At 42.9% G+C, this 27,069-nt stretch overlaps 1 protein-coding gene across 2 annotated transcripts in view; it reads left to right on the forward strand.

Annotated features, from left to right (window-relative positions):
• Positions 1 to 27,069, forward strand: part of DENND1B (DENN domain containing 1B) — a 1,337,878-nt gene that overhangs the window by 1,145,352 nt on the left and 165,457 nt on the right. For both annotated transcript variants that reach the window (XM_078644012.1, XM_078644002.1), the window contains 3 exons: positions 6,004 to 6,044; positions 14,642 to 14,710; positions 25,581 to 25,637. In XM_078644012.1, the coding sequence (XP_078500138.1) occupies positions 6,004 to 6,044; positions 14,642 to 14,710; positions 25,581 to 25,637 (167 nt within the window). The remainder of the gene's footprint in view (positions 1 to 6,003; positions 6,045 to 14,641; positions 14,711 to 25,580; positions 25,638 to 27,069) is intronic.

Here is a 27,069-nt window from a genome sequence, read left to right on the forward strand (position 1 = left end):
AACATATCATCTAGCATTCTACAGAAAACTAGCCTACAGGTTTTTGCTTCATGGAATTAAATGTGTGCCTATTTTATTCTGCATATCCCTGTAATGATCAATATCTGATCTCTCTCTTAGTTTTACTCTTTGTCGACACAATAAGTTCGGAGAAGAACCTCTTTCATCAAGAAACATTGTCTTTCTAGAATGTTTATTAAGACTCAAGATGTCAGATAGTAAAAAAAAATCAGAAGTACAGGTTTAGAAGTTTCTTGCATTCTGATTGGTCTCTTAAAATAAATATTGCTTTGAAACCAGTATCAGTGATGGAACATGCATTTGCATGATGAATGATCAAGCAAAACACATTCTTTAGAAAGAAAGAATTCGTATTTCTACCCTGTTTAAATCACATTTAAAGAAGACTATTTCATATTGCGGACACAAGTCTACCTCTCTCCATCAATTAAGGACATCAACACTGTCTGAGCAAAGGTTTCACATGATTAGTTCCTGCTTAATTCTTGCATACAGCTATTAACAGCTGAAATATGATGAGTTAACTTTTGCAGAGTGTCTGCCTCTGCAATGCTCCATCTGTTCGACTATTTAGTGATGTTTAAACCTTCTTTTTGGTTGGAATTTAAAAGATATTCTGCAGATGGTAGAATGTATGAGGAAATAGGCAAATCCATAGCTGGGCAGAAAACTTAATTCTGTACAACTGCTTACTCATTGTGCAGTGCACACTCTGCCTTTGGTAGGTACTCCAAGCGCTGTTGCTTTTGGTACCCTGTATAAGGTTTCTAGGATTCCATTGAAGACTTAGTCTGTGACTCGTTGTAAGAATTGTGGGGATATCTGATAATTTCAAATGAGAACCGTCACAGATGTAATACACAGAGGAGAGCAGTCTGGATTTAAAATGGCAAGTATGGAGCTGTGCACTTTGAGGTACATTTAACATCATTTTATCGCAGTTATCACTTGAGCGTTGTAAAGTATTGTACAGGGTTTTAACCACAGTTCAATTTCACCTGTTTGTTGTTATTGTTGCCCAGTTATATAGTATTTGTATTTCATTGTTTATCTAAAAATTTGAATTTCTTAGATTTGATAAACGAGCTCTCTGTAAATATCCTCATAAATATTTGTTGATGGGTGCGAGCAAGACTCGTGCTGCATTGTCTGCTTTATCAGCATAAATGCTTCCGTAGGTGTCCCCAATACATACTATTAAATAATGTATCTTGCACAGCATATTTTATCAGTTTGCACATTATCATACCCTGAGAGGACTAGGAGATCACTGAGCCTTAGTTGTCATTGTTTATTTTCATACTTCTAATAATTGCGTGGACTGAAATACTCAGAATGTAAGTAGTAGTCAATCTTTATTGATACTTTAAAAAATTAACATTCGCACAATTGCTCGTTATTGTGTAAGTTCCTTCGCATTGCACTTTGATGTGTCTCATTATTATTATTTTTTTTACATTATTTTGTGTAGCATGGGTTTCCACTGCTCCTTTTGCTTTTGTTAATCTAGGACAGAAGAGCCATTTTTTATTCTGTATCTCTAAAAAATAAGGTGCTCCACCGTTAAATATATTGGATTCGATTTGCAAGGTTGTTTTCCCATTTAAGCCACATAGCTTACATTGCAATGGCAAAGAGAACCTTTTGTTTTACAAAATTTTAAATTGAACTGGCGAACTACATGTATAATTACTCCAGCATGGTGGGATTTTACATTTTATTAGTTTACAGTTGATTATCATTCAAACCTTATGAACATTGGCTGATATTCACATCCAAATAGTATTCATGCTAGGTATTTCACAAAAAATATTTTGTAATTAATACTTTATAAATAGGCGGTTATAGATACAGGACATCAATTAAAATAATCCCAAAATACATGGAGCAAATCAGTTCGCATTTCAGTTCATTAAAACTGTATAGGTCAATAAGAATCAGCAATCATATTCTCATTAAAAGGCACCTGGACACTCAGCTTGTCAGTTGCCTGTGGACTCCACTTTCTGCTTGTTTCAGCCTGATCTAGTGACACAGCTCCCACCCGGCTTTTCTCACCCTAGTTTTCCAGCTCACAGTGTTTCCCACCAACAGGTTACACACCCACCCTACTGGGCCGGACTGGGAACCAAAACCGGCCCTGGCAAAGTGCTCGACCGGCCCCCCCTCCCCGGGTTGGGGGTGCGACCTCGCTCTTTGCCAGGCCCGGGTTTTGCCCGATTTTGTTAGAGGGCCGTTTTTGCAGCAACGCTGCCAAAACGGCCCTGTAACAAAAACGGCCCCCAGGGGCCCAAAACTGGCCACCACTCTTGCGGCGCACCGGGGGGCCAGTCCGGGCCTGCCACCCTAGGACCTACCTAATGCAGGCTGCAGCGAGACCACTTCAATAGGCACCTGGACACTTAGCTTGACACTTGCCCGTGGCCACCAGTTCCTGCTTGTTTAGCTTGATCCAGTGATGCCACCGCTGCCTGTTTTTTTCCGCCCAGGTTTTCTTGCATGCGTTTTCTTGCTCACCATTCTTCCCGCCACCAGAAGCCCTGTCGACCCCAGGACCTACTTAATGCAGCAGGACTGCGACCGCATCAGTAGGCACCTGGCTTTCCACTGTGGCCTCCAGCTCCTGCTTGTTACAGCATGATCCATCACACTGTCGCTGCCTGGGTTTTTCCGTTCACCGTTCTTCCCACCAACAGAAACCCCACCCACCCCAGGACCTGTCTAATGCAGGCCTTGGTGCGACTGTGCACCGACGCATGTAGCGGGCATGCCAAAGCCAATTCCGTTTGCTCCTGTCCATGCCTGGACCGTGCCCAGCGCCGTGACCCCTGGCCCTCCCACAGATACACTATCACAGATTGCTACACCCTTGATCTTGGACACCACTACAAATGCTGCCACCCCGCTGACCCACTCTCGACAATAGGACCTTTCACCTGCCCCCTCTGCCACAGCACACACACACACCAGCCACACCCCGAACACACCACAGAAACCACCTAAACAAAAAACACCTACTTGCATGCATCCTTTTCAACACACGCTCACTATGCAAACACACCACCTAGATTTGTGACCTCATCTCCACTGTCACACCGATGTCCTCTTCCTCACTGAGACCTGGCTCAACCCCACTTCTGCATCCGATATTGCAACCACAATTCCCAAAGGATGCAAGTTCATCAACCGCGACTGTATCAACAAGCCTGCCGGACGGATTGCCATCATACACAAGGAATCCATCCAATGTACCACCACAATTGACATCACCCTAGCCTTGGAACATCTCAACTTGCCGACTCCAAACAGACAGCAAAACCACCTTCAGAGGCACTCTCACCTACCATCCTCAAGGACCACGTCCACCCTTCTGCAACTTCATTACTGACTTCATAGCCCCCTTGCCATACATTCCAACAAGTAAATTTTCCCCGCCGACCTCAACTTTCATCTGAATGACCACAATGACATCAACACTACCAACCTCCTCAACAGTATGAAAAATCCATCAACTAACAACTCTTCTAACATCTGGAATGGAACCTCTTACTTGACTCCACCCAATAAGGATTCAGTAACAACCACACCACCAAGACAGACCTCATCACGGTTACCGAAATTTCCAGGCCCTACTCGGCAGAGGAGAGACTGCGGCTCTGATCCTCCTAGACCTCTCGGAAGCCTTTAACAAGGTCTCCCACCACACCCTCTTTACAATGATGTACAACATAGGCATCCAAGGAGTCACTTTGAGATGGATCACCTCTTTTCTCACCGGGAGAAAGCCAAATGTCTGCCTTCCACCAGTCACCTCTGAACCCAAGGAAATCATCTCTGGAGTACCCCAAGGATTGTTGCTCAGCCCCAACCTCTTCAACTCTTATATGACACCTCTGGCCAGCATCCTCATCACCTACTGACTCAACATCATATCCTACATCGATGACACACAACTCATCCTCCTCTCCAAAGACACCGCTGGCACCAAGACAAACTTCCACTACTGCATTACAGATGTTGTCAACTGGATGAAAGAAAACTGTCTGAAGCTCATCTCGGACAAGAAAGAGGTACTGATTTTTGGAAACAAAAGCTCCCCATGAGACTCTTCCTGGTGGCCCTAAGAACTCAGACCCGCTCCTACCCCACTGCCCATTCTAGAAATCTACACATTATTCTGAACAAAAAGCTAACCATGACCACTTGGGTCAACTCAAGTCTTCTCCTCCACTTTCTTCATCCTCTGCATACTTTGTAAGATATTTAAATTACTACCCCAAAGCTCAAGACTCGCCATCACCCAGGCCTGCATCTCCAGCCGACTGGTCTACAGCAGCCTTCTCTACACAGGGATCGCAGCTCACCTCCTCCGAAGACTACAGAGTGCTTCAGCCAGACTCATCCTGAATCTCCCTAGATGAACCCATAGCACCCCTACCTCAGGGAACTCCATTGGCTCCCTGTACAGAAAAAATGGTAGTTCAAGCTCCTGACCCATGCATACCCCTGCAGGCACTACACAACTGTGGACTCTCTTACTTGAACCACTGGCTGAACATTCATCTGCCCACTAGACACCTCCACTATGCTTCCCTTTCTCTAACCCTCTTCCCGCATCCGATGTAGCAGATGTGGAGGTCAGTATTTCTACCTAGCAAGGAAGACATGGAATACGCTTCCCTTTCATCTTCGGACTGCCCCATCTCTTTCAGAGTTCCAAATGTCCCTGTAGACCTGGCTATTTGTCTAATCAACTGGCCTTGCCAGTGTCTGGATGCCCTCATGGGTGATAAGCGCTCTACAGATCTACTCATTGATTGATTAATATATGCACCAAATGGTGAGTGCTAGATAAGATTAAAACATAAACGGAGTAAAATACACATTTGTGATTCGATTTCATCTGGGTTTTGCAGTAAATATCCTTACTGGACTTAGCCACCATCTTGAAAGTACTGAACAAGGCCATATTTTACCTGATTTACTATAAAATGTTTACTTGAAGTGTATGATCTAGATATTAATTTAAAAAGGAAAGATCAAAACTTGAAAACCATATTGTTTAGAAAAGAAACTTCATCTGACCTCTATTACACTCATCCAATTACTACCCGTATGGGAGCATAGCATTCAATGGGTTCTCAGTAGTAAGAAGGAAATAATAAAGCAGAGAACAATTCAAAATGCAAAACTGTGCTGTGAAAACTATAATTCTATAAAGAATCTTTCACAAACATAGATGTAACTCTGCTTCTTGAGAAGCAAAAAAAAAAAGAAAATGTGATGTACTGTGTGTAACCAAAACTAAAAACTCAAGATGAAAAAAGTCCAACTTGAAATATAACCTATATAGGGATCGTTACCACTGCAGCCAAGAAGCTTAACATATCAAGAATTATTTCCCAAAATATTTCAACATTTTACAGTGTGATAATGGCTTGAAAAGTCACTTTGAAGGGAAGACTCAAATGACATATTGTAATGTAAAAATGCTTTGGAGTAGATTGATGCATTAAAAAGAAGACCATGTAAAACCTCCACCCTGGTGTGATGACAAAAGCTCAGGTTCGTGGTTCCTAAATGCCAGTATTTACATCAGGGTGCTAGTGAATAATGGCTGAAAATCGACACGAGAGGCTAGAGAGGGAACCAGTTGTTCACAATTACTAGGAGGCAGTCTTGATGTCTTATACTATTCTATATATCCTCCTTTTATTGTATAGATTGAGAGCACTGTTGGAAACATAAATAACAACGATATGAAGCCCCACATAACGTTATGGACAAAAGCATGTATTGCTGCCACTGCAATTCAGTCTTCTATCTAAACTCACATACTAACCATCCTCGAGAAACTATAGAGTGGGACAAATGAGTACTTGTGTAAAGTTGTATCATTAATCACTTTGATTTAACCTATTATTGATGAAGAAAAAAAGACAAATTCGTCAATTTACAAAATGGCTGTTTTAATACTTACAGGAAATTCAAAATCTTACCGGGAGTGGATGTACACAGTAAAGGTATGCTTTTCTTTATGGTTTTTGGTGAGGGTGGGACAGGTCTGTTCTGGCGTAAGAATGCTATGCATCATCAATTGAGTAAAAATAGTCGCTTATAACAGGAAAGTTTCTACATTGGATGGGTTACCCAATGAAACAGTGAAAATATTTTCTAGGTGGCTGCTAAAGTCAGTGGACACATTTCTTAAACTGCGTAGCCTATTCACAAATGTAAACTTATACTTAAGAAAATCTACACTCTTTAACTTTTGAGTAACTACACTACTTAAGGCTGTTCACCATTTATGAGCGTAAAGTTACTCAAAAGTGTAGACTTAATGTCCCACCACCTGAAGCAGGAGTAGAGTCAGTAGAAATGTCATATACAACTGTAAAGTTACTAATAGTAGTGCCTTTTTGACATATTTCACTTTCCTCATAGGTAAAGTAAAGGAAACGTTTTTAAGTTTATTAAAGTGTAAATAACAGTAACAATATGTTATTGTTAATTAACTTTATAGATGTATTTTAAAAGTAAAACACATTAGAAAAATACAGCATTGTTAACCTTATTTTGAAGTAAATATTTAATTAATTTAAGTACAATAAATTAAAATGTATTATTCTAAAGGTTCAATAAAAAGTACCTAAAGTTAAATTGATATATTTTATATATTGAGAATGATGTGTAGAAATAATTGTAATTATTAATTAGAAATATACCTTTACATGCAAAATTAATGAAAATATTTTATACCTATGTTTTAAATTTATACTATATTTTTTAAACATTAAAATAAATATAAGTATATTCTTTCAACTTTTAAATACATTAATTTATTTTAATTCTTTTTGCATGGGTTTCTATTTTAGGTGTTATAGTATCAGTGGTCAGCCTTGGGCTGTGCTGTACTTATTCTAGCTCTGAGTTGGAGTGTATTTACTTTAGTTTTGGGTGCTTTTTGGCTGTAATAACTATAGAAGTGCAGTTTGTGTCACCAACAGGCTTACTCTTTTCTGTGTGTTTGCATGTCCCTTCCTAAACCCTCATTAGCTGTTCTAGGAGTAAGCATTTCCCAGCCACTCACCTGACCCACCCACATTTACTACTGAAATATATACCTATGTGTGCGGAGATTGCTACAGTCAGGGTGAAGATCTCTGCACATAAGACTGGAGAGGCAGAGGTGTAGATCTTCACCCGTTGGTTAGTCAATAGCATTTTGTAAAACTCAAGTATTTTCATTGTAGTACTACTAAAAATTCTACAAATGAAGTTTGTTAATAGTACCTTATCTGTATTTATGGAAGTATTAAAGGGGCGGGACTGGGGTGATCTGCTTGCGGAATGGCATCTACATCTGTAAAGAATAGAGATGTGTCATGCTAAATACAGTTCCAGTAGGTGTGGGCTCGGGCCTGAGGTCATTTAACGAAATTGAATGTGATATCTGCAGGATCTCTCAGAGCGTTGCCCCAGGTATGCTGATTGACAGCATCACCACTCCTTTCAGTCCTGCGGCTTTGGGCTGTCTCGTTGGATTATTTTTCAGTTTTATGGTTTGTCTAAGGTACAGAAAAGTGTTTTCTCTTACTGAATCACATTACATACTCTTTGGTGAAGAGTGGGTGTGATAGAGCGCGCAGGTCACCCGACTATCATTTTTAACATATGCACTTTTCGGCCCATAAATTTAATTCACCATTTTTAGTAATCGGGTAACCTTACACTCTACTTCCAGTTACCCATTTCCTTCCTATTTGTTACCAATGTACCCGACTTACCAATCCACGTAACGGGTACCTAATGACCACAATGGATCAGGGAGCTAGCTGTAAAAGATAAGCAGCCACAAAATACACTAACATTTATAATATTTGCACTCTTTGTAATAACCACAGACTCAGGAAGTTTTGAAAGACTTTATCTAATCTTCATCAATCTCAGCAAGCAGAAAGTTAACAGTGAGTAAGCTATCAATAACCAACATCATAAAAAGGGTATATCCGTGTAAGAAAATAATAAGACCAACCATTTAGAAGCCTAAAGGGAAGGTAAGAACAGGGAACATGCTAGTAAGAATTTTCAGGAATTTAGACTTGATGTGGAGTAACTAAAGGACGGGATAAATAAGGAACATGCTAGAATGTCACAGATTGTATACCCCTCAAAAGTGGGCAAAGTAGGAGAACTTTAATAAATCTATAGAAGATTCAAAGGAAAAATGTAGCTATATGGAAGGTAAAAAGTGGAACACGCTAATATTCCGGAGCAATCACTTTACTTTAATCACTTTACTTTGGCTAAAGGAGGGTAAAGAAAAGGAACATCTATATTTTATGAACTGTATGTAGGAATATACTTATAGGATGGAAAAAAATGGAACATGCTTGAATAACAACTATAATGTAGGACTTTATCATTTGACAGTAAAGGGTGGGTAAGAAAAGGAACACAATGCAATATCAGACTTTTAGCAGTTTAAGAGAGCAAGAAAGAACGTAAGTGTATTTCCTGCACAGAATTTATATTTACCTAGAACAGTGTGGAGACCAACCCCGGCCACGGGTCAGTTAAGGACAGTAGGACCCCCAAGGAATACAGTCGCCAGTAGGCCAGCAGGTGCAGAATGGAAACCCAGGACAGGAAATCCAGATTAGGATAAGGATCACCAAGGTAAGACCAGCACCCGCAGTTCAGTTGCAACGCCTGCGCTACACCCTTTCTGCAGCTATCAGTCAAAACCCCGATTGGGTTATCGAATTCCCCAGCAAAGTGCTTCGCCAGCACTTAAGATTCTCAAAACCCCGAATGGGTCTTTGAGTCAGTCGGACAGAGTGCTCCGCAGCACCTCTGTTTCTGGATCGGCTATTGAGTGCGTTGGGTCAGTGACAAGTCAGCTATTCGGACAAGTCGGACAATATCTCTAGCTAAACCTAGGCTAGTTCTACTGTTTTCGGGTCAGTGTACCACCCCCCAAATGTTGCAAGTGTAAGAATCCCCAATTTCGATTGGTCAAAAGTAAGGACAGGTCATCACACCAACTAGGATTTGACTTTCTCAAGCCCTAATTTACATCTTTTGGGACCGCCTATTGATTTTGGGGTTCCCATGACATGCTTCCTACATGGAACAATGGAGAATACAATTTTCATATACAATTGTTACAACTGCAGTACAGTTCAGCTTCGTCTTGCTGGGTCACAGGTCGGTTCCCAGGAGCATCTTGGCTGTGGCAGCGAGCTGGCTGGGTTCCACTGGTGCAAGGTTTTCTTCCCTCTGCCAGGGTGACATGCGCAGTAGGGACTTCAAAGATGGAGTAGTAAGCACCTCCCAGGCTCAAAAGATTCGATACATGAAAAGTAAAGGAAAACAATTTAGAACACAGAAATAAAGGCGTACACTGTATACCAGGAATCCCTATATAACTCCCATTACTTTATAATAACTATAGCCTTAGGATTAGTGCAGACAAACAGCATAGCGGAGAGCTGCAGTGCAAGCTTCGGCATGTGAGAACATAAAGCAGCCATCTTATTGCTAATGCGCAAGTGCAAAGGATTCCCACCAGAACTGCGAGTACGTCACGTCACATGGGTATGACCGACGCATGCGCAGAAGAAATTCCCGCGTAGCAGCAGCCATTTTAGTGGCAAGCGTATTAGGATGAGTAAACACATAAGCAAGCGTCACTGGGACACCCCGTGTAATGTAAAATGTGCAATATTAGTAACACGAACAGGTTGATTATATTTTATTAACATTATTTGAGGTTCTTGATACAAGCAAGACGCTTTACGTGCGAATTCTTGCTCCATCAGGTGTTACCTCAGCTAATAATGACCAGTATACAGCAGTGTAATTTATATACAGAGTACTGACTGCAAAAGCTACATGGATGTATTACCTTTGCATACATTTAAATAACCAGAGTTTATTTTCCTATGATTCTGCTCTGTAAAACTAAAGGATTTAAAGATCAATGGGTGTATTAGCATTTCAGTGAAAAAAATCAGTTTACAAAGCTTTTTCTTTTCGAAATACAGTTAATGGTATGCAGAGTTTATGAAGAATTTACTTCCCTCTTTATATCAAAGCTTTGGGCTGATAATTATATTTTCTACTGATTAAAATTATGGGCCCATATGTACAAAGCTTCCCGTTTGCATTTCTTAAATAGCGATTCATTTGAAATCGATATTTAATGAATGTAAAAGGATATGTACTAAATTTGTGATTCCCTAATAGCGATTCCTACAAAGCAGGAATCACTATTAGGGAAGCGCAAATTTGAAATGCTTTTGCAATCCTACCTATTGGCAATATAGGAAAAAGTTTTAATTCCCTAAATTGCAATTTCCTATTGGGGGCACCCCAAATGTCCTAGGGCACATGTAAGTAGCCAAATGTGCGCTTCATGTCACATACAAAAATGCATTTTTGAATGCATTTTTTAATTTTACACATGGTTACCATTGACCTCAAGTCAAAGGTAATAACTATCATAGCCTAAATGCCCAATTTGCATTTAGGAAATGATATATACAAGTACTTTAGGAACTGCAAATAACCCTAGTTACGATTCCTAAATCGCTGTCTCAATTTCCGATTTCTGCCAGGTAAAAATCGCAAATTGTGACCAGTTTTGGCTCTTTGTACATCTGACAAGGCCATTTAGCATTTCTAAATTGGCTGAAATAGCTATTTGGCCCCTTAATAAATGCTAAATGGCTGTTCATCTGGGCCATGGTATCTTGCAGTAGGAAGGTCTGCAGGTGTGTTGCTTACATGTTTGTGCTGAACCAGTTTTGAGCTTACTTTTCTTTCAGAAGTCTCTCTTTTGCTTAGAGGTGTACATTCCTCACAGTGTGAAGTATCTGTTGCTGCTGGTATTTCTGCAGATTGCGGACATTTTCACTTTGGGAATGTCCGCGGAGTGGCAGAATGTGGGCCAGGCATGGAAAGTTGCTGGTGTAGCCAGGGGCTGTGCTGTTCTCGCGGCACATTCCATCCCCCTGAGTTAGGTGTGGCGGCAGATTCGATAGGAATGTTATCAGTTTGGTTTTGCAGTAGCTCTTTGAAAACCCAGGATTTGAAATCGCCTGGATTTAATGCAGCACGCAGCTAGCCCTTGCAGTAACGCACAATTACTCTTCTGTGACTTCCAACCCTTATCACCGTCAGTAAATACAGCAAACAACACTGAACTTAACTCGCTTCAGTTTAATGCATCAATCTTGATGTCAGCAGTATCCGAGCAGAGGAAATGGAAAAGCAGATTACGTTTAGGATGGGATGTACTGTTTATTTTATTTTTGGCGAGCTTCTGTACTTTGTTTAAGATACCAACAGTTTGTGATGATGTACGGTTAGCAGAATACATCACTGTGTTAGAATGAGCTGATAATATGTGTTAATAACATAATGAGTATTTTATCGTGTACAGTTCTGGATTCAGTGTAGCTGGAACAATGAGAGCTATTCTAGTTTATGATGCAAACAGACGCATCTTTCTATACAGGACCCAATTATTACATTATTTCATCCCACTCAAAACTAATAATACAAACATTCACGTAAGCTAAATCTGCAATATTGATTTATCATCCGATAAAGATCATCTGAAATAGATGTATAAACTACTGACAACACAAGAATCAATAGTACGTAATTCATAACCCGCTCAGCAGCATTATCATATATTCTTGACAGTATATGAGCATAAAGCAGATCCTGCTTTACTGCCTAACGCAGACATCGGGATATAGCTTCACACTCCTTTGGACTTAGACGCTCATTTATGGTATATCTGCACATACTCCAACTGAAACCTTAAATCCTTAGGCCAGCTCCCCCTGCAACAGTCCTCCTGTCCAGTTTGCCCGCAGTCCGCTGCCATCTGCTGGCTTGGGTTTAGTGTCTCTGTTTTCTGCTCCTTTTTTGCCTCTTCTCTGTTAGCTCCTGCCCTCTATTTTGTCTCTTTTTGCCCTTTTTTGCCCTTTGTTTTGTCTCTTTCTGCTTGTTTCTGCCCCGTATTCTATCTTTCCACTTGTTTCTGACTTGTATTCTTCCTTTTTCTTGACCTGTGTTTTGCCTCTTTCTGCTTGTTTCTGACCATTATTTTGCCTCTTTCTGCTAATTTCTGACCTGTATTTTGCCTCTTTCTGTTTGTTTTTGACTTTTATTTAGATGTCGCATCCACAGCACCCAGATACCCCTAGGGATGACAGTGCTGCTCTATACAAATGCTGATTGGTTGATACAATGGTGATAATGCCCCTTGTCTTCTTGCTTTAATGTGATCCAAAGCTATGGCTGTATCTCATTGTGTACTAAGAGGTGGTGGAAACTGTAACTGCTCTCTTCAGACAGTAGCATTAAAATGTCAGCTTAAGTATGTTCCCTTCTGAAAGCTATAGCAACTATTTAAATGTTGTTCTACTCATGGATCGCACTATAACTGTTTCACTGAGGGAATCTGATCCCCTTAATCCATACAGAGCTGATTAAACCACCTGCATTGGAGTAGTCATGCTTTCTCAACCTCATCCTCAGGAGTGCCTGCAGCCTACCGTGTTGTGCATGCTTTAGATCAGGGTTCGCCGAAGTCTTTCCTGGAAGGCGGGATCCATGCCAGATTTTTACCATATCCCCATTTAGATAACTATAGTTATCTTAAAAATCAAATCTGGCTTGGATCTGGCCTTTCAGGACCAACTTTGGATAACCCTGCTTTAGATCATCCAGTCACATCATATGTGGTCTGAGGACAATACCCCATCTAAGTTTCAGTGTGAATTCTAATTTTATTGCCTCGAATAAAGCATAATTGTTAGCCTCAGTGCTCAACGGGCAGTGTCAGTCTTCTCTAACTGAGGCACAGCACAAGAGAAACAAGCAGATGACAAAACCACTTGTCTCAGCCACAGAATATGACATTACAGCACAGTGGTGTACTTCGCTAAGGTCTTTGTTACTTAACCTTCCAATCAGAAATCTACTCACAATATGGCTGACTAGATTTAAGCAGAAACTCATAAAGGAAAGTCCTTTGAGAGTAATTGAACTCTTACTTCACAATATCCCACCACACATAAAATCCTCTTTTAGGCCAACACTCAGAAAGGCATACAACCTGAAAGATCACTGTTGAGACCAACAATCCATGTATTGGTACAGAACCTACAACTCATACATTGATACTGTACCAATACATGGATTGTTGGTCTCAACAGTGATCTTTTAGGTTGTATGCCTTTCTGAGTGTTGGGCTAAAAGAGGATTTTATGTGTGGTGGGATATTGTGAAGTAAGAGTTCAATTACTCCCAAAGGACGTTCTGTTTTGAGTTTCTGCTTGCATCCTAGTCCTTTGGGTTCCAAAGGGTCCCTCCCTTTTTTTTAAGATGCCTAGATTTAAGAAATTTGAAGGAAGAAGTCTTAATATGCAATGTTCTCCCTTATAAAACACACTACCACTACAGCTTTAAAATAAAAACACCTATTTCAAATACAGGACGTCCCTAAATCCTACCACTGGGATGTGGTTAGACTGTGCCACATGTTAATTGTTAAAATTGGAAACTTGTTGGTTATTCCTGCTAGTAAAGGCATCCAAGTCTGGGTACTGGCACCAACACTTCGGGCTTCATCAGGATTCCACTGGGGTGGCTCTCCTCAGCGGACTCTACCTTTTCACTGGCTAGTTGGTTCATCCACAAGGATTGTTAACCATACTCCGCCCCCATACATGTATAACTATACCAAAGCACTCTGACGTGGCCGCATTGTGGTGTACAATGGTTTACTACCTCATGATGCTGAGAAATAAAATAAACACACACTTGTTTTAGTAGTGTAGGTCTTAGCACCCCAGTAGACAGTGCTTGATACATTTTGTAATCGTGGATACGGCCATTCATACAACATCTGGTAACATTTTTTATTGTATTCCTATTAACAGTTTACGTAACATCAAAGATCTTTTCAGCTGAATTTCACAGGCCTTAAGTACATCCATTACATTCTTTGCATAATCGTGCCCCAAGGACTATAGTAGCTGTTATCGAATTATTTACTACAAGGTAGTTCTCTATAGATCATTTTTTCAAGGCAGACAGCCCACAATGCAGGCCCGTTCTTCATCAGCATAAACTGGTGTAGAAGGTTTCTCTCTTTGCCCTTCCACTTAATTTGAAATGTATTCCAACTCACCTCCTGACCACTTACAGAGACAGGCACAAGAATCTGTCTTTGCCTACCATAACTCAGAATTCGGTCCTATTTAGTCACATTATTATTACTTGTTTTGTCATTTATGATTCGTTGTAGTGTGTAATTCATACAAAGTGTTCAAAATCCACTTCCAGACTCTTAACCAATCTCCTTTGAGCACAAACCCTGCAGTTGTATGCAATCCAGCAGTGTCACCAAATTTGCATAAGCCCATTGTGCTCTAGGGTCCTATCACCACAGCACTGTGCACTGTCAACATCCATAGAACTACGTCTGCACCTTCAGAAGACTAAAATAAAAATTGTTACAAATGTTTTTCAGTGAGCGCTTGTTTTGTTGAGTTCTTTTCTTGTATGTTAATAAATATGTATTTGTATCAAACAGAAAGGTGGTGCACTCATCAACACAGCTATGACCAAAGCGACTCCTGCTGTTAAGACGGCGTACAAATTTGTAAGTTCATTTGGACAGCATTTTATGCAGTATTTGTCAGGTATTTGCTTGTAGTAGGGTTGTGGTTGTTTTATGAGTGCCTGAGAAATATCAGTGGCAAATTATTAAGCCATTTTAAGTCAGGGGTCACTAGTACCTGAGTAAAAAAAATATATGCATGTATAACCTCCTGGCAAACCTAAAGAGATCCCCATCCTGCTTTCCAAGCTGCAGGGTTTCAGTTCCTTCTGCCCCTCTATCCCACATCTGTTGTAAATGTGTTCCTTCAATTAGTTTAAACTGGTAGATCTTTCAGTTGACCCCCTCTCCAGACCTGCCCCCTGACTTTTTACCTGCACCCTTCTTCCTCGGTATCTCAAGCCTTCTTGTCATTCCCTCCACAGTGCTTGCTGTATCTGTCACTCACTTTGAATTTCAGCCAGTAGAGCACTATGTTACTTTGTAGATTGGGTTATGCTATATACATAAGATCGCATACATACAAGCATTTCACTAGGTTGTGCAAAATCTTCCTTTAATTCCCATTCCATTTGCACAGCATCCATTAAGCCTTGATCATCCCTAAACATGCCATGCAGGGCCATGCTGTATGCTAGGTTGATATGTGGACTCTATTCAAAAGTAGGGCAATTATGTAAAACTGTTGAAATGGAAAGTAATTATCTCGGTTGACGTGTGCCTTAATACCTAATGTACAGATCTGGGTGTTATCTGGTGAAGATTAAATAGTATAAAAAGTATACTTCAATACCTGTATACCCTTGTCCCCGTCCTTGTGTATTTTTGCGTATGTCCCTGTCTTCCTAAATGCTGCATTGCCTTGTCACTATATAAATTACAATCATTTTAAGAGCCGGGTGTCTATGACTCTTTGTCAGAAGGGCACTTTAATATTGCCCCAGTACTTGTATCTTACTAGTCCAGTGTCTGTGTAACCATGTCCTGGTGTCTCTTTATTTCTTCATCAGTGTTTTGCTTATATGGGCTGTGAGCCCACTATTGTGAGTGACTCCCTACCTCAGTCTGTGTGTGCTCCTGTTTTAGTTTTCGAATTGCTCCATGCCTCGTTTGATTGACGTTTGCCTACAGGTCTATCTTCATGTCCCAGTGCACCCTTGGCTCAGTGTGTCTGTCTGTGCCCACTTGTCCCACGGTTCATGTACTCCTGCCCCAGTGGCAGTCTGTCCTTGTCCAGAGTATCTGCACCGTCCAATATTCTGCCTGTTCCAGTGACCTTTCTTTTGTGTAGAACCTTTACTGTTTTTTGGGAAAATAACCACATAAAGGAAATCGCACACACATCTTTGAAAATGTTGATCAATTCAAAAGCATTTGCTTGATATGCTAACAAACAAGGTTTGCTTTCCATCAAGAAACAACTCTTGCCTCGATAAATGTCCATTTCACTCTCCCTTTCCCATTGACGGGACATGTTGCCTTTTTAATTATTCTGCTAGTATGATTCTTAATCATTAAGTAATTAAAACAACATATTGCTTTGTGTGTTTATAAAGCATAGAACAGTCGTATGCATCATTACATTTCATTACATGTAAGTAAGTATGGTTTGATGATTAAGTATCCAGTGTTTTACTGATGTGTGTTGTCTGCTTTGATTGTTTTGGTTGTAATCGTGGTATGCTGTGTAACTTTAACATTAATATATATCATGAATTTACTAGTAAAATGCTCAGAAGAAATGATTGTAAGTGGATGAAACCCACTCTTGCCATGAAAAAGACAGGGCTCTTTGTTGAGTTTTCATTTAAAATGTATTAAATCCTAGTGAAAACATATTGACTGTGTTTTTGAGGAAAGTGCCTTATCTTTTACATGTACAAAAATGTCACTTCTATAGATATCAGTCACTGACTTTCAATAAAGCATAAAGGGACTTTCTCAAAATGCATTTTTTGGACTAAGCATCTAAAAACCCAAACTGCGCATCAGCCTGTAGTTTCTTTTCTGTCAAACTAAAAATTTCCTCTATGATCTATTTCTGAAACTCAACAAAGGCCTTTTTTTTAAAGTCCTCCCCATTGGGCAAATGTTGTGTTCCATGAAAAGTGTCCGGGTGAGATGATTTGATATTTGCGGAATGAGGGTACAATACACTCGACAAGAAATATTCTTCCTTTGCAAATCTTCTTCTCGGCCTTTGGCTTTACTATTCATTGGGTCGCCTTATGAATAGCAGGTCTTTTATGAATAAATCAAACTGTTGACGGCAATGGAATTTATCAATTGTTTGGAAAGTAATTTTTAATGAATATCGTTCATAAGTAGAAAGTAAGAAAGTATTTTAATGGTGCATGCAAAAAAAGATTCCTGCAGATAAAGTAAAACTCAAAAAATGTTTTGTCAATTTTAACAATGAAGGATAAATACATTCCATTTGAGGATATTTGAGAAATTGTGCTTAGACATGACTTGCGACAGTGTACATAAAGACCTCCTTACCATACCAGCATCATCATTACTCCATCACCCTGTCTAGCATCATTCAAATTGCCGAACCTCGAGACCACCCTTGCCTCTGGTATGTGGTTTTAATGTATCCCACTGCTGAAATTTTCAGTACACTGCCACAAGAATGACCCAGTTGCATTGTGATAAACTCTGTGTGCCCAGTGACAGTAGGTAACCTGTGATAATCCATAGGCAAAAGAAATAGCTAATAACTGACCCCATTCGGCGAAAATTAAGATCTGAAATAAACACGTTAGTGTTAGATTCCTCACCTTAGAATATCCCCAGGCGTCCGACTGGATCCGGAAAGTTTTCGTCAGCAGTACCCCTGCACGTCGGTAGGCGTCGTCCTGTGGCTCCGTCGTCGTGATCGCTGGAATGACGTCGCTGGAGTACTTAGACGCCGCCCTCGCGCTCTGACGTCCGTTCTTCTTTTTTCCGCGCCTGCGAGCGCTGATCCGGAAAGAGCGTACCCTTAGTCATTTTTTGACGTATTTTTGGGACAATTTTTATCTATCTTTTCGAGTCGACTCGACTCCTGGTGCCAGTAGGGATGCCCGGTTTCAAGCCGTGAGACGACTGTTGAGGAGGAAGTCGAGGGACCGATCGCAGAGCTGCAGTCCTCATCGATCGTCTGGATCCAAGTCCTCGCACTCAGGTAAGTCGAGGCATGGCAAAAAAAAGTCGAAGAAGCACTGTTGGTCTTCGACTTCCCCTCGCCGGTCGCGTGACTCAGCCGAGGATTCGGGTGGCGCCGCCCACTTGGCTCCGGCGGGGCCTGCGTAGTTGCATCCAGCCCCACACCCTCCGGTCCCTGGGCTCAATGCGACTCCAGAGCAGATCAGAGACTTACTCGTGGCCATGAGGACTCTCTTTCCGCCACTGGCGCGCCTTCGGGCCCACGGGTTTGACTGGGGGTCCTAGCCCTGTGTTGCCGGTGGCTTCGATCTCGGGCCGCCGGCTACTTCGGTCCCGGCGCCGCAGGACCCAGGCCTGGATCCCGGTCGACGCCAGTTGACCTTACGACTCTTCCGCTGGCGCCGACCCCCTCGGTGCCACCTCCAGTGCCGTCCTTGGATGACGCCGTCCCCGGCTTCAGCCCCGGTCCGGGCTCGGTGTCGGAGCGGCGCCGCTTGGCGCCATCTCTGACTGGTGAGCTTTTCACCTATGCCCCGGCTCCGTCATTTTTGCCTGTTTATCAGGACACAGATGAAGGGGAGGAGTGGGAGGGGTCTGAGGACCCTCTGGTACAGCAGTGCCAGTTTAGTCAGGACTGGGCAGATGAGCTAGGGGAGACCATTGGTCTAGACACTTCGCCTGACACTGGTTTTCTCTCTCCTCCTTCCGAGGCTACGGAGGAGGGAACAACTTATGCTGTGGTGCTGCGCAAGGCCCTGGGCCTTGAGCTCCCTGCAGCGGCCGTGAGGACTAACCTCCTCACTGAGGTGCTTCAGCCGCCAGTAAGCTCTTCGGAGCCTCTGCTGCAGTTTAATGAGGCCCTCACTGACGTTCCGATTGGCACTTGGTCCAAGCCCACCACAGTTCCTCCTGTGGATCGGAACGTGGCTTGCCGCCACCGCCCAGCTCCGGGCGACCCCTGCTTTCTGTCCACCCACCCCACCTCTGGTTATCCGGGCCTCCACGTCCCAAACTGCATTCCCTACCGCACCCCCGGACCGGGACTCCAAAAGGCTTGAACTGTTTGGCAAGTAACTGTTTTCCTCTGTCAGTCTAGGGTTGTGGGCCATTAATACCGCATGCCTTTAGGGCCGTTACACCCATTCTCTGTGGGATGCGGTGATGGACGTGCTGCCCCAGTGTTTGGAGGAGGCCAAGACATGGCTCGCCCAGGCTCTTGCTGAGGGGTGGAATGCAGCACGGTACTCCATTAGATGTGGACTTGACTCCACGGACTCGCTGGGCAGAGCGATTGCAACGACGGTGGCGATTCGTCGTCATGCCTGGCTGAGGTCCACCAACTTTTCAGGGGATGTCCAGAGCACCCTAATGGACATGCCTTTTGATGGCCGTCGCCTCTTTGGTGTCAAGGCAGAGGTTTCCAGGGTTACGGCCAAGTCCTTGGGCCTGTCAGCCCAGTGCCAGCAAACTTCTGCTTTTCGCTCCTTTCGTGGCCACGGAAGGGGCACCCCCGCACGTTCATCCAGCCACAGGCCGCAGAACCAACCTCAACGCGGTTGCGGACGTGCATTCTTCCATGGCGTAGCAGTGGGGTCAGAGAGCCGGTCAGTCCACATCCGCTCCCGCAGCATCTGCCTCAAAGCCTTACTAGTACGAGCTTTCAGACCCATTCCACGCCAGTGAGAGGCAGAGTTCGCCATCACCTGCGCCACTGGCATACCATCACTTCGGACAGGTGGGTGCTGCAAATCGTCCGAGGGGCTACTCCCTTCCCTTCGAGACGAGCCCTCCAGCAAAGCACTGCAGTACCACCTCATGTTGGGGATCACTTGCAACTTCTGCAGGAGGAAGTTATGTCCCTCTTGGCCAAGGGGGCCATCAAGCGCGTTCCTGGGCCAGAAAGAGGGCGTGGTTGTTACTCCCACAACTTTCTTGTTCCCAAGAAGGGCAAAGGCTTCCTGCGCCCTATCTTGGACTTTAGGAACGTCAACGTCTTCCTCCGGAAGGAGAAGTTCAAGATGCTGACTTTAGCTCAGGTTCTGGTTGCCCTAGACCCTGGAGACTGGATGGTAGCGTTGGATTTGCAGGATGCTTATTTCCATATTCCCGTCCTCCCGGCCCACCGGTGTTACCTGCAGTTCACGGTAGGCCATGAGCACTTTCAGTTTACCGTGCTCCCCTTCGGCCTCACCAGTGCCCCTCGGGTGTTCACGAAAGTGATGGCGGTGGTCGCAGCTCATCTTCGCAGATCAGGGGTTCCAGTCTTTCCCTATCTCGAGGACTGGTTGTTGAAGGCGGGCTTGCCCCAGGCAGTAGTCTCCCACCTCCAGACTACGGCTGACCTCCTGCATTTGCTGGGGTTCTCCATGAACATACCGAAGTCACATCTGAGTCCCTCTCAGAAGCTCCTCTTCATCTGAGCGGTTCTGGACTTGGCACAGTTTCGGGTTTATCCTCCTGAAGCGGGTTCGGGATATTCAGGTTCTGATTCCGAGCTTTCAGCCTTTATCCCGGGTTTCAGTCAGGTTGACCCTACGGCTTCTGGGATTGATGGCCTCCTGCATCCTGCTGGTACATCACGCCAGGTGGCGGATGCGGGCTCTGCAGTGGGACCTGAAGTTCCAGTGGGCACAGCATCACTGCAACCTATCTGACCACGTCCTGATCTTAGAGGGCACTGCGAGACAGTTGCAGTGGTGGCTCACGGACCGCGATTGGGTCAGTGGCAGATCCCTCTCCCTTCCCCAACCGGAGCATACAGTGGTGATGGCTGCGTCCCTCCTGAGATGGGGGGCCACATGGGAGAGGCGGAGATCAGAGGCCTTTGGTCTCCGGCGGAGTCCCGTCTCCATATCAACCTTCTTGAGCTGCAGGCGATCCGGCTTGCACTGAAGGCATTCCTTCCCTCTATCCGGGGAAGTGTAGTGCCCTGTTTGTTGCAATACCACCGCCATGTGGTATTGCAACAAACAGGGCGGGTGGGGTCGTAGACCCTATGTCAGGAGGCTCTGCGACTCTAGACATGGCTGGAACATCAGGGCATCACCCTGATGGTTCAACACCTGGCAGGTTTCCTGAATGCCAGGGCGGATGAACTCAGCCGTCGGTGCATGATGGATCACGAGTGGCATCTGAACTTGGACGTGGCGCAAGATCTCTTTCTGCAGTGGGGAGAGCCTTGGTTTGATCTATTCGCCACCGAAGAGAATGCGCAATGTCATCAGTTCTGCGCGTTGGAATTTCCAAGGCGGCACTCACTCGGAGACACTTCATCTTTGCGCCTATACCACTTCTGCCCAGAGTGCTGAAGAAGATCAGGCACGACCAGGCCCAAGTAATCCTTGTGGCTCCAGATTGGGCATGAAGATACTGGCATCCTGAGCTCCTCAGTATGTCAATCGATCCCCGGATTCGACTGCCTCTTCAGGAGGACCTTCTGTCGCAGCAACAGGGGACGGTGCTCCACCCAAACCTGTCCTGCCTCCACCTCCATGCGTGGAGATTGAGCGACGACAGTTGATGCCATTTGACATGCCTCCTGAAGTCTGTGATGTCATACTGGCATGTATATAACAGAAGGGAGAGTAAGGGAATTTACATACAAATATGTGTGGTGGGAACTACTGGTCCCCGGAATTAATAGTAATAACACAGAAGGAGTGCCCCCTGAAAGAGAAGAAGACAGCAATTTGCTCTTTCCTATTAGGTATATCTAAGTGAGCACAAAGTGCCCCAACACCGTTAACTGGACGGTAGTAGTCCTTTAAGAAGACCCCTCACTCACCAACCTGGTTGGTGACATGCTTCATCATTGGGGTCCCTTCCCATAGGCCGAGTGCCTATAGGGTGTGCTACGACACCTGACTACAGTGGAGCGGGATATTGTTTCTTTTTTATATGTGCTAATAATAAATGTGTGAAGGTATATTAAAAAGGGCCAGTACTACTACGTTCAAGATTTTATTCTTGAGCGTCTGAACCCTAATAAAACCAGTGTGGCACCTTTGCCTAACTAGGAAGGCTATGTCATACTGGCAGCCAGGCGTCCCTCCTCGAAAACGGTATATGCCTGCAGGTGGAAAAAATTTGTGGCATGGGGCACAGCGAACACTGTGAATCCCCTCTTTGCCCCTCTTTCAGAGGTTATCAACTTTTTTCTTTCCCTGGCCCGTCAGGGCTTTGCTCTGGGCACTATCAAGGGATATCTTTCGGCCATTTCAGCCTTCTTGAGGCTTCCTGATCAGACCTCTCTTTTCAAGTCCCCTGTGGTTAATAGATTCCTGAAAGGCATTACTTACATGTTTCCTCCTGTTCCCTTTGTAATGCCTCAGTGGGACTTGAATCTGGTGTTAACCAATCTGATGTGTGCTCTCTTTGATCTGCTCCATAACTGTCCTTTACGTCTTCTGACTCTCAAGACTGCTTTCCTGGTTGCCATCACCTCGCCTGGAGAGTGAGTGAGCTCCAAGCTCTTTCTTCTAAGCCTCCTTTCCTCTCTGTCCATCCGGACAAAGTTGTTCTGAGGACCCGTCCTTCTTTTCTACCCAAGGTGGTTACTGCCTTACACATCAGCCAGACCATTACCTTGCCCACCTTCTTTCCGCCTCCGCATCCCTCGAAAGAGGAAGAGAGGCTCCACCGCCTGGACCCAAAATGTGCGCTCTCTTTTTACCTGAACCGCAAACAACAGTTCCCGGTGGACGACCAACTCTTTGTCGGTTACGTGGGCGATAAGAAGGGACGAGCGGTTCACAAGCGGACCATCTCTTGGTGGGTCGTTTTGTGCATCAAAATCTGTTATTCCTTGGCTAAAAAGGAGCCTCCTGTGGGGCTGCGCGCCCATTCCACTCAGGCCACGGTGGCTACTACTGCCTTGGGACGGGGAGTCCCTTTGCAGGAAATTTGTCAGGCAGCTACGTGGGCCTTGCTGCACACGTTTGCCAAACATTACTGCCTGGACAGCCAAATCCGGAGAGACAGCTTCTTTGGCCTTTCAGTTCTCCAGGACTTTCTAGTGTGATTTTGATTCGCAGACCCACCACTGGGTTTGGTATTGCTGGGGTATCTATTCTAAGGTGAGGAATCGAACACTAACGTGTTTCTTTCAGATGCACAAGTTACTTACCTTCGGTAACGATATATCTGTAAGAAACATGAGTAAGTGTTAGATTCCTCGCCGCCCCACCCATCCTCCCCGTTCTGCCAACTGATATCTAGGGTTAAGGAATGTTTCCTGTCAGGGCCCTAGTTTCATGACACCAGTGTCGGTTTCTTGCATGGCTCTGCGTTCCTGGCGCGGACCGCTATCTACAGAACTGACGTCAGGGCACGAGGGCGGCGTCTAAGTACTCCAGCGACGTCATTCCGGCGATCACGATGACTGACGCGGAGCCACAGACCGACGCCTACCGACGCGCAGGGGATATTCTAATGTGAGGAATCTAACACTAACTAATGTTTCTTACAGATATATCGTTACCAAAGGTAAGTAACTTGTGCATTAAGCATGGAGATTTTTGTACAGTTTGGTTGAGGGTAAGAAAATTGATCGGATAATCCCAAATTACTGTTTCCCATTCAAATTGTCTTTGTTAGAGATTTTAGAATTGCTGAATTGCAAACAAGGCTTCCAAAAAAAGAGCACTACTGTCTGTGTTTGAAATGTAACTTTGTGTACAACCCTATAGTTTTTAAAATATTCACAATAGAAGTTGTTAGGCAGTGTTTACAGTTGGGTTAGTGTGCCAGATGGATTGTTGGGTGTAGCTGAAGAATGCAACCTTCTCCTCTGGGGGGCAAGTAAGTGGCCTAAGGCCATAATCATGGGCCACTGCCTATTGTTCATAACTGTAATTCATACCCAGTAGATACTGTGGGCAGGTGCCCAAGTATGTCATCACAAAACTATAGGATTTCAAGAAAACACTTTAAGCCGGAGGTTGTGGTTGTCTCCCAAGATCGTGAACTATTGTGTTACATAACAGATACCAAAACGAGATAAATAATCACAGTAGCGATGTGATGCAGGAGATCAGGTGTAATGTCTTATGGAATATCGGGTGTGATGTCATAAGCAATAACTTGGTGGGGTTACAGTTTTGTAGCTCACCAAAACTTTTGGCCTCACAGCCTTGGACAGCAGCCTTCCTCCTTAGTATACCAAAGGCTGTTAGTATTTCATGGCCAATGGTCATAGTGGCTAGGTATTGCTGCTCATGTAAGAGGTAGCCCTAATTCCTTTAACAAAAGACTTATAGTAGCAGCTTCATAGGGAAATACATATACCCTAAAGAGTTCCTAAAAATATTTCATAAAAGAAAATCTAGCTCTTATCTATGAAAACTTCCATATGAGCGATTGGGTGCCTCAATGCTTTGAAGAGGGGAACTAACTGGTTTTGTTTTCCAATCTAGTAAATCTCTTTTAGCTTAACTATACTCAAATGGTAAAATGTACTAACCTCCCACTTCCTACAACATATGTTGTTGATCAAGCACTTATGCTCATCTATTCTTTAAGTTTTAAACATAGATTTTATTTTTGAGAAAATGCAACTAAGTACAAGTAATAAAACAGGCTATCATCTAACAACTAGAAGCATTAAATGAAATATTACTCATGCAATAAGAAAGCCAGACATAATGAATCGAACAAAGTTGCATATAGAAATACTTGTTATAGGCCATATGAGAGAGAGGAAAGGGAAAAAGGAGGGGGAGGGGACAAGGAGAGATAAGGGCAAAGAAAACCTTAAGACTGAGAATAAATAAATGCATATGATGATAAAAAGGCTTAATAACTTTTTAACAATAACGAATAATAGAGGAAGAGAATTGCTGTAAAAACAAAAACATGGTATAACCTCAATTTAAATCGGAAGACAGAGAGAGTATATAAATACAAATATAAAGCACCAGTTTATCACTATTAATAAGTCATGGTGGTTTGGGAACCTCTTCTGATGAAGGATGATGACGGGTAGATTTTTGTGCAGAGGCGTCCAAGAAAATAGTCACAGGAGACCATATGTGTTCTCTTTTTATGAGCAGAGACATAGGAGATACATAGACACGATCTAATCAATGGTTATAACATACACTGTACTACCAAGATTGAAAGGCCAGTTGTGTGGAGTGCTTCCATTTTTTTGTTATTTGTTGAAAAGCAATGCCAATCATTACATCCACAATGTCTGTGTTATGAGAAAGGGTTTGCCAATAATCAGATAATGTACCTAGAAAATACAGCTTCAGGGGTGAAAGGGAAGCAAGTGTGGCAAATAGAATTAATTTGAGACCGGACTTTTAACCAACTTCATCTATTCTAAAGTCTGGTTGTCTTGCACATTCATGTAGCCTAGAGTCATCACAATAATGCTGAAAGTTTCTAATAGCCAACTCCAAATCTTCTCTAATAAGCGTGATCCTTACAAATGGCTACTTGCATCAGATATCTCAGTGCACAGGCTTTAAATGATTTCAATACAATCTTTATAGGTACAGTACCAAGATTTATAGAGACGGACATTTATTTTATTTGAGTATAGTGGTGACAATTTTCTCTCGCTCTTTTTACAGCGAGCCTTCAGTAAAGTTACTTTAGAGAGGGGCCTAGCACAATAATTTCTTCGAAATATGTTAAAAATATATGTTTTCCTGTACCACTTACTGAAATAGAGTTGAGACTTTGAGTGAGGTCATGAAAGGGGTGCCTTTGCATAGTTCTCTAAGGAAAGTCAAATATTTCTCTCCTACCTTCCCAGGCAAAGACTCATGCTAAGCAGGGAATACGAGAAGTGAAGAGCAAGTTGAAACAAAAGGTATGAAGCTATCCTTTCCCCTTTCGTATCTACCTGCCTAAATTAAGTTGAAAAGTATGCTGTGTTGGTCAAATGCAATATGTATTTTAATGACTTTTTGGGTATGCTTAGCACTTTCTTCAGTGGTACATATTTAATAACGAGCCCTGGGGGAAGTAACCATCATTCTTTGTTGCCGCTGAATAGTCTTTCCTATTGATCGATACTTCATAGTTGAATAACAGAGAGCTTCAATAGTCGTCTTACAGGATGTATGTTTTCATTAAGGTGACTCCTTCAAATGCTGTTGAAGTCTTTATCTCAAGCTGTGATCTTGAGGCTGGCATGGCTGTACGTCGCGTTAAATCTGACGTAGGAGGTGTAATTGTTTGATTTCACTCAGTAGTTTTGACAAGTCTTAATAAAAACCTTTCACATTTTTTAAGGCCATTGAAGTGCGACCAAAGCCAGACGCTCAAGAGATCTGTAGTGATTCCCTCATTATTAACTTAAATAGAATGAATTTTCACTGTTATAATTGCACCTTTAACTTCTAAAGCTTAGCAGGTAAAAATAACAACAGTCACTATCACTAATATCTTGCTAATCATAAAGATAAAGATCAGATCTCAAGGGAAAATGAAGAACTATGATGCAATATGACGCAGCTTTGTGATCTATATTGGTGCCATGAAGTGAACCAAGGATGAGCTCACTCAATTATATGTATGATGATATATCTAATGTGCCCAAAAATCCTCACATTGTTACCACTTTTAATCATTACTACTGCATAACAAGGTTAGGAGTGTATCACATTCACGGATCACACGTGTAGGTTTATCACTAAATATTTTAGTTATTGTGTTAATGTACCTTGTAGGGTTGGTATGTATTTCTTCCTTATTATTTGTGTAATGTTCTATTCTGTTAGAAATTGGGTTACTGGTTGACTGGGGGTGATCCCTGGTCAAGCAGCAACCACAATCCTAGTCGGGGTAAACCCCAAGAAAACCCTAAATTAACCTGTGCTCAACCCCGTAGTAGCTTAGAACAGAGCATTCAGGCTTAATTTAGAGGCAAATTGTAAAGTATTTGCGCAATACTTCAAAAAGTAAAACTGTGTACACACCACGCAAAAAAGATCCCACAGGAGGTTAGGAAAAATAGAGCAAAATGTAATAAATACAAGAAGACCAAAATAACATAAATCCAATTAGTAGAACCTAAGTTATGAATTTTTAAAGAATAAAATGTAAAATAGCACCTGAAAGCATAAAGCCCCAACCTGGGATATCTGGCTGCGCAGGACCAGGTCAAAGTCAAATGATCAAACTGACCATGATGAAGCGTGGGTGGATATAGTTCCAGATTAGTTCTGCTAAAGTTTTACCTTCTGATGTTTTGCGCCAAGAGTCTTGTTCACGTTGGTGACGATCACATGGAGCAGGGA

This window comes from Lissotriton helveticus, chromosome 1_1, assembly GCF_964261635.1.
Source record: "Lissotriton helveticus chromosome 1_1, aLisHel1.1, whole genome shotgun sequence".
Taxonomy (NCBI): Eukaryota; Metazoa; Chordata; class Amphibia; order Caudata; family Salamandridae; genus Lissotriton; species Lissotriton helveticus.